This window comes from Spinacia oleracea, chromosome 4, assembly GCF_020520425.1.
Source record: "Spinacia oleracea cultivar Varoflay chromosome 4, BTI_SOV_V1, whole genome shotgun sequence".
Taxonomy (NCBI): domain Eukaryota; kingdom Viridiplantae; phylum Streptophyta; class Magnoliopsida; order Caryophyllales; family Amaranthaceae; genus Spinacia; species Spinacia oleracea.
In genome coordinates, this window is record NC_079490.1 from 62,323,937 (window position 1) to 62,332,299 (window position 8,363).

At 41.5% G+C, this 8,363-nt stretch overlaps 1 protein-coding gene across 1 annotated transcript; it reads left to right on the plus strand.

Annotated features, from left to right (window-relative positions):
* Positions 1 to 6,242: 6,242 nt before the first annotated feature.
* LOC130471582 (uncharacterized) lies at positions 6,243 to 8,363 on the plus strand. Its single transcript, XM_056841792.1, has 4 exons — positions 6,243 to 6,372; positions 6,624 to 6,707; positions 6,786 to 7,179; positions 8,263 to 8,363. The coding sequence occupies exons 3-4, from the start codon at positions 6,804 to 6,806 to the stop codon at positions 8,361 to 8,363; spliced, it is 477 nt and encodes a 158-aa protein (XP_056697770.1). The 5' UTR covers positions 6,243 to 6,372; positions 6,624 to 6,707; positions 6,786 to 6,803.

The window sequence follows — 8,363 nt, forward strand, 5'->3', positions numbered from 1 at the left end:
CATCGCTTGGTAATGAAAGATTCAGATGCATATAAAATAGAGGAAGTAAATATCAATAACAGTTATACAAAATGAAAAATATAACATAGGCAATTTTGTAAATACGTTCAATTTTAATGGCCTATTTTTTTTAATTAATATTTTTATGATTATTTTTTACAATATGGGTACCAAAAATGGTACAAAAAAAAATGAAACAATGGTACCAAAAAAAAAACAAAGGTACAGGAAAATGAAAAATAGTATCATTTTATTTTCGACAGATTATATCCCGTGTATATACGGATATTCTAAAATTATTATGTAACCATATTTTTTACTCTGTACAAAATATTTCTCCCCTTAAAAATAAATCTTGAACATACTTATTTAATCATATACTCCCTCCGTATTTATTTAAGAGATACACTTGGCGGGGCACGAGTATTAAGAAGAAGATTTGAATGAAATAAAATAGGAAAATTTGTAATTATTAATTCAACCTATGCCCGATTTTCTTTAATTAAGCCTACCTATGCAATACTTCTACATAATCCAACCTTTATGACCCAACTACTATTATTAAGCCTAACAAGTTACTAACCTGCTATAGGCGGTATTCACCCTTACGTGGCATATAACAAGTATAATTTTTATTTTTCCCCTTATTTTCTTTAATTGCTATTTTAATTTTCGTTCCTCTCTCCTCCGCGATTTTCTGCTTCATCTCTGCACTCCTCTCCATTATTTCTCTTCTACCTCTTCTCCACCATTGTCGATCCCTCATACCTCTCCATTCGAAGTTCATCAAAAATAATCAGCAATTGCTATGGGTGGGGTAAAGCTTGCCTGTTGGATCTGGATCTTCTCAAATTCAATTTTTTTTTTCTTTCTAAATTTTCAACAATACCACAATAACCAACATCCCACAACATAAAAAAAACTATATTATTCAAAATCTCGGGTTTTTACGAACTGACCATCAAGGAAGCCCAAAATTCAAAATTTACCAAAAAAGGAAAAAAACGCTAAGGTTCATAAGTTCACCTTCAATTGTACGATTTTGGAGACGAAATTTGAATGCGCGTGGATGAAGTCACCTATTTCCACAAGAAAATCGCTGATGATGTCATAAACCAGTACAATTGTGGTTGAAGCAGCAGTAATGGAGGAGAGAGGAATTGAAACACGGTACAGAGAAGAGAATGGTTAAGGGTTTTTTGAAAAAAAAAAATGAAATCCTTGTTTAGGTGGCAAGTGATGATGACGTGTCCAATATTTTAGGAGGGAAACCAACTTTAGGTTGTCAACGTTTTTAACGTTGACTTTGTAGCAGGTAACCGGTCATCCAGGCTTAATAATAATAGTTGGGTCATAAAGGTTGGATTATTTAGAAATATCGCATAGGTAGGCTTAATTAAATAAAATCGGGCAAAGGTTGGATTAATAATTACAAATTTTCCTTGACTTTGTAGCAGGTAACCGGTCATCCAGGCTTAATAATAGTAGTTGGGTCATAAAGGTTGGATTATTTAGAAATATCGCATAGGTAGGCTTAATTAAAGAAAACCGGCAAAGGTTGGATTAATAATTACAAATTTTTCAATAAGATAATAAAGCAAGTGGGGTTGGATAGATATTTTAATAATTAAACAAGTGGGGACCATGTCATTTTGGTGGGTGGGGGTGGGGTGGGTTTATGAAATTATTTGTTTAATATGATGGTGGGTGATAGGGTAAATTAGATGTATTATTTAATTAGATGGTGGGGTTGATAAGTTACTAAAAATGGCAAGTGTATCTCTTAAATAAATACGGGCGGAAAATGCAAGTGTATCCCTTAAATAAATACGGAGGGAGTAATATGAAAATTTTGTCCTACTACGTTTATATATTTTATATGCTTAATGTGCTATTTTCATTATTGATATACTAATTTGATTAAAATATTTCAAACTAATTTTGAATAAATTATTATTATGTTGTATATATTATTGTCATATTCTGTAATCCAAAATTTTTTCCATACATAAACCATTTATAAAAAATGATAGAAAATAAAAAAATAAAGTAAATAGATTTAAGAAATAGATTTTTGGCGGGAAAAAATTACATCAAGGAGTGACATATGTCTTTCCTGGTGTCTGTTTTAGTATAAAGTAATAGATGGTATTTAATTTTTTGGTCCATTTTCTTGTCACGTCGCTCACTCTTTCTTGTATAAATTTTTCTTTCTAATGTTGTTTCATTCTGTTTATACTTTTTTCTCCCTATCTCTCTTTTCACAAATTCTTATTTACAAGTGGTGTACAATAAATATTATACACCGGAGTAAAAGTTAACTAAAAATGCTTAAAAGTCGCCCTTATATATGTAAAAGTTGCCCTTATATATTTGACACCCAATTAAATGATATTATAACTTTTAAACACCAACAACTCATAATCTAGCTACTTGTACAACTTTCAAACATATGTAAGCTCGTAATGTAGCAAATTTTAAACTCGTAATCAACTCTTAGAGCATCATTATACCAAAATCAACATAAAAATCATCATAAATAAAATACGCATACCTTTATGATAAATTCCAGGATAATAAATATAGGCTAATAAGAGAGAAAGAAGAGAAAGAACGAGGAGAGAGAAGTAGTTCTGCAAGATAAATGAAATAGGAGAGAAAAAACTAAAGAAGTAAACCAATTTTTCAAAATTCAAATTCAAAACGGGTAATAGAGTCAATGACTTAAGAAGTCAATCTCGTTTCCTTATTCAGAGAAAGCCACGCGAAATTTCAGAATTGTCCTCACTCATTGCGCGTGAAATGTCGATTATACTCCCACTATTGAAAACTCCGTCTATAACAGTTATTTGCCTACTGCGACCCCTCTTTCTCTCTTTACAATAAGGGCAACCGATAATGTTGAAAGGGGGTTGCTGAAGGCAACAAAGACATTACTAATGCAACTCCCAATTCCCTGGTTTTTAAATCATAGAAAACAAACTAATACATTTATCCTCTACTCTTTGGTAGTAGAGAGGATCTGTCAGGAATGAAAATTTCACCCTGACCCGATGGATGTCTGCAGTGGCGGATCCAAGGGGGGGCCTACCCGGGCCTTGGCCCACCCCATGGATCTGCTACGCTATAAATAATAAATGTTCCAATACATTTGCAAAATAGGTTTAGCCCAGTTGGTTCTATAGTCAAAGCCTTGGGGAGCTTTAACTGTTAGACATTTTCTTTTATTTATTTTTAATTTTAATTTCAAGTTTTATTTCCATTACTTTTAGCCCTCAAGAATAGACTAGTTTATCTTTATGTGTTTTCTTATAATCAGTTTGTCTTTTAAGAATCCATTATTTCATAAACTAGGATTTTTTCCTATTATGATAAATGACTATTTTTTTGATGGAAAATAAAATCTCACAAAATTAAATAACATATACAATTTGGCCCACTCAATAAAATCATTCTGGATCCGACCCGATTATGTGGACGAAAATCTGACGAAATACAGATCTTAACCGGGTGGTGGGTGGATCGGGTGATGGATTGGTTCGGATTCAGGTTGACATTCATCCGATCCATCACCCGACCCATCCATCCATACATGATTTTTATATGTTTTAAATCAAAGTTTCTAATTCTAAACTCTAATGTCTTTAATGAACTAAATGAAACGAATGAGTAATAGAAAAATCAAAGCCCGAAGACCAAAGAGGATGAAACAGAGGCAACCGACAACCGTTATTCCTCCTTTTAGGGTTCTTGTCCTTCTCCAACTCCTCAATCTTGAATCTGCGAGTCCACTGCTCCTTCTATTCTTTGAGATCCGGCAATCATTCACCTCTCCAGCAAGTTTATCATGTTAATCTTTTTTTCTGTGTGTTTAGTAGGGTTATTTTTTTTAATTTCGTTCAACAAAGTTTTAATTTCGGGGCTAGTCGAATTCGTATCCTAATGGGTAGAGTTGTATCTAAATCATACATTTTAAAATCAATGACTCATATTGGTGAGAAAAAATGGCTTCATATTGGTGAGAAAAAATAAAGGGGATTTTGGAAAGATAATATATGAACCATTGATTTTTTCATTCAATGGTCGATATGCTCAAACTCTACCATATAGAGTTGTTCCGGTGTTGTAAAGATGGAAACAATGGGCTTCGAATGAAGGCCCCTTTGTATGTGTTGAAGATCTTGCTTGTTTGAATGAGTGGAGTCCGAATTCACCTGCACAAGAGCAAAGTCACTAGCCTCGGGGGTGTTTCCGAGGAAAGCCCCTCCGATGCCTAAGTAAGAATGATGCTCGGATTCTAGAGAGAAGTTCTCTAGAAGAGTAGTCTTAAGGCGGTAAATTGGACGTACCTTGAGGTGTGAGCCTTGGCGGCCTATTTATAGTGTTTGCATAATAAATGCCCATAGGTCATTTATTACTATTGGGCCTTGGGCCTTAATGGATGGCTGAATAGCCACTGGTGGGTTCGATGTTGTTGTTTAGAGCCATTGGGCTTTGGACTTAGTGGCCCAATTGAGAGTCAATTGGGAGCCCAAACAACATGCCCCCCAGACCCGGTCCATTTAGAATTAAATGGGTGGGTTTCCAGCTGTCAGAAGTCCGAAAGTTCCCTCTTTTTTTTGAAAAGGGATGATTTGCATTGATGACAAGTGTTGGGAATTGTACTGTGTCATGGAGATCATGGGTTTGAGGAAGTTGATGCGCCCTTTCTCTTTTCTATAAATACTGGGTGCTTTGCTCCTTTTTAACTTTTTACTCCTTATTTCAAACCCATTCTCTCTCTAAATTCCGGCGATCGCAGTGCAATTTGCTTCTTCAGATCTACGAAATTCGGCCAACTTTAGACTTCGGGAACTTGTGTTGTTCGCTTTATCGGCGAATTCCGCTTCGGAAAAAGGTAATTTGTTTCTGAGTTCTCCTTTTTTCTTCGTTCTTCCTTCTACCCCTCAATCTAAACCCTAGATCGAGATTTCGCGACCATGGCAAAGAACAGGGGCAAAAGCAAGTTCGTTGTTGGCTCCTCGAGTGAGAGAGAGAACGTGCCTTCGGGGAGGTTACCGAAATCTTCGAGGGGTCGACCTTCGGAGAGGCCGTTGGAGAAGAGTTCGATTGGTTGGGATGCTTCCGAAGATGAACGCGCAACCTCTGGTGAGAGAGCTGGCTTTTCGGGTGCTCGTCGTCGTTACTCCGAGTTTCCAGTTCATTGGACGGAAGCTGATCCGAAGGGCAAGTATGCCTCAATTTTGCATGAGACCACGCAGATCGACGGTCCGTTGGAGAAATCGGTCAGCGGTGACTGGTTGGTGGAAGCGAAGTTAGGGAATTATCATCGGAAGGCCGAGGAGCTATACGGAATTCAGCATGCCTTGGGGTATTGGTGCGAGCTTCCTGAGCAAGAGCGTCCTCGGGTGACTCATCCACCGAGGGGGTTCATTTCCGTGTATACTCACCATTTGGAGAATGGTCTCCGCTTTCCTCTGGATCCGTTCGTATCCGAGCTTTTGGTGTCGTACAACATTAGTTTGGCCCAGCTCACACCCAAATCTATGAGGCACATAATCGGATTTAGATGGGTGTGTGACTTCGTCAATTTCCCCTGCTCTGTCGCTGTTTTTCGGGATCTTCACGATCTGGTTCTCAACCATGCTTCCAAGGGTGATGGGTATGGTTGGTGGACCATTGTCAACAAGAAGTCCCGAAAGAGGGGGGATCCGAACTACATCACGGCGTACCCCTACCTTAGCTCTGACCACAATTGGAAAACGGAGTGGTTGCTCGTCCGTGTGCCGACGGATCCGAAGCATCCCAACTTTTATCGTCCTCCGAAGTGGTTCGTGGCTCCTGATCCTGATATGAGGGGTGTGGCAGCTCCAGATCGGAACCATCGCCACTATGTGGACCTCCTCCAGTGGTTCTTGGCTCAAGAGGATAACCATCGACTGCCGTCTAGCTGGCTTCCGAATCTCAATTACATTTTGAGGGAGGACATTCTTGCTGTTGCCGGTCTCAGCAGGATCTTTGACAGGGGTAGGTGTCTTTCGGCTGAGACCGTTTTTCAGTAAGTTTGTCCTCTTTCCTGCTTCGTTTTGCTGACATGTTTTGTGCTTTGTTTTTGCAGAGTACGGCTTTAGCCGCATTGATCCTAAGAAGTTGGGCATTTCTTTGGATTTGAAGACTATTCACGACCCGGCTCCCGAGTACAAGTTCGGAAAAGATAACCCTCGTAATCCTCGTCTGAAGGATTACGTGTTGTCTCCTTCGGGGGTTGCTCGGATATCCGAAGTTCGAGCTGATCCGTGGGATTCCGCCTCCTCTGTTGAAGCTGTTCCTGTGAAGGTTGTGCTTCCTGAGTTGAAGACAACTTCGGACCCGGTGAGTGTTCATTTATAGGCTCGATTTTCTGTTTGTCTTTTTCTTTTCGGTTGGCCGTCGGCTAACGTCTTGGTCCTGGACCATCTTTTTAGGGTCCTGGGACTGACGCTGTGCCGCGTGCCGTTCCTTCGGTTTCATCTCCGGCTCGGATAGATATCTCTTTATCTAGGAACCGGGTATTTCCCGCTTTTTTCTCTATTTCTTCCTTTTTCTTCTTTTATATTCGTTGACCCTTGGTCTCCCCTTTTTAGGATCAACGCAAAAGGAAGGGTAGCACTCTTTTGAGGCCTTCCACGCATCCGAAGAAAGCGAAGGCTTCTCAGCCCTCGGAGAAGGTATTTGTTCTGACTTGGAGTTTTTGTAGTTCGTTTCTCCCTTTTTCTGAAACTAATCTTTGAACGCTTGCTATGTAGGAAGCGGTTTCGGAAGTTATGCCTCCTCCTAAGAATCTTCTTCACTTCATGCCCTTGCCGGGGCAGAAGTTAAAGAGTGTGGTGGTTGCTGAACCGCCGCCCGTGGATCAGCCGCTGATCGAGGAAGATATCATCCCCTCTCCCCTGAAACCATCTGCTGCTTCGGGGATCGAAATCCAGGATATCACCGAGGTGATGGAGGCGATTGAAGCCGATTTTGTTCCTGGTTTGGTTGTCCCTGAGGTAGCTGAGGAGAAGGAGTCTGCTGATCTTCCCTTCGAGAGAGAGAAGAGTCCAGACAAGGAGATGATAGATCTCTCGGGCCCCGAAGCTGCGGTCCCCGAGGTTCAGAAGGAGGTTCCCTCTGCTGGAGAGGAGGAGCAGCCCGAGCAAGGTTTGACGAGGAAGAGGCGCCACTCAACTTTGGGCTCTACTTCTACCTCGGCCCTGGATAGGCTGATCCATGCTGATCCCTGTTCGGATGTTCCGCTAAAACGGATCCCCGAAGAAGTAAGGGAGGCGATGGCTCGATATGCTAGGGCTCCGATTTTGGGAGAGGACCCCTTGGCCCACGTGGGATCCTTGGTGGGCCCCGAGGCTGCTCGGGAGAATATGCTTCGTGCTAACCCGCAGTGGAGGGTTCCTGGGGCCGAAGAGAGGAATCCGGCTATGATGGCCCAGTACTATCTGAACGAGGTAATTTGCTAGATTTTTCTCTTTGAGTTGTGTTTCTGTTTTATGTTTTTCCTATTTTGCTCATCTTTCTCTCGTTCCCAGGCTGTTTTCTGGTCTTCGTTCGCTTCCGAGTGTAGCTCGGTTGAGGAGAAACAACTGAGGAAATATCGTGAGGCTTATGCTCGTGATATTCCCATTTTGGACCAGAAGGCTGGGCAACTCCTCTCCGAGCTTACGGAACTCAAGCAGCTGTACCTTCATTATAGTCGCGAGGCTAGAGAGTCTGCTGAGAAGATCGGGACCGAGGTTGGCCAGCTCATCTTCCGAGTTGAAGAGGATGCTGAGAAGATCGCTTCCTTTGCTGAGGAAAAGAAGGATATGGCCGCTAAGTTCGCTAGCGAACTTGAGGAAAAAGATAGACTCTTCCAGGAGATGAAGTCTAAATTTGAAGCGGCCGACAAGGAGCATAAAGAGGCGGAGTTAAGGCTCCACCATTTTGTCCAGCATCGGGAGCTGATCCAGCAGCAAGCTGATAAGGTGCCTGTCCTTCGGCTGAAGCTTTGGGAAAAGGATGACTATATTCGGAAGCTGGAGCAGGAGCGAGTCAACCTCTACACTGCTGATCAGTGTAGAGAGCAGTATTGGAACGGCATCCTGGGTGCTCGGCGCATGTTTGCGAAGCACATGCCTCACTTCCCTTGGAACGAGAAAGTTCCCCTATGGATGCAGGCCGAGGACCACTTGGTGGAATGCCAAGCTGATCGAGATGAAGCTGAAGCTGAACGCCAAGCTGCTCTTGCAGAGGCTCGGGCCCAGAAGGCCACTTCCGAGGGTGATACTACTGCTGGGGGTTCTTCGAAGGATGCTCCCCTGGGGGCCGCTCCTGAGACTCCTAAGAGTTAG

What these genes read in the sequence shown, in the direction of transcription:
- LOC130471582 (XM_056841792.1), top strand. Translation starts at nt 6,804, where the DNA reads ATGCCTCCTCCTAAGAATCTTCTTCACTTCATGCCCTTGCCGGGGCAG. An exon ending in GGAGGAGCAGCCCGAGCAAG is followed by an intron (nt 7,180 to 8,262) that starts GTTTGACGAGGA and finishes CTGCTCTTGCAG; the next exon opens with AGGCTCGGGCCCAGAAGGCC.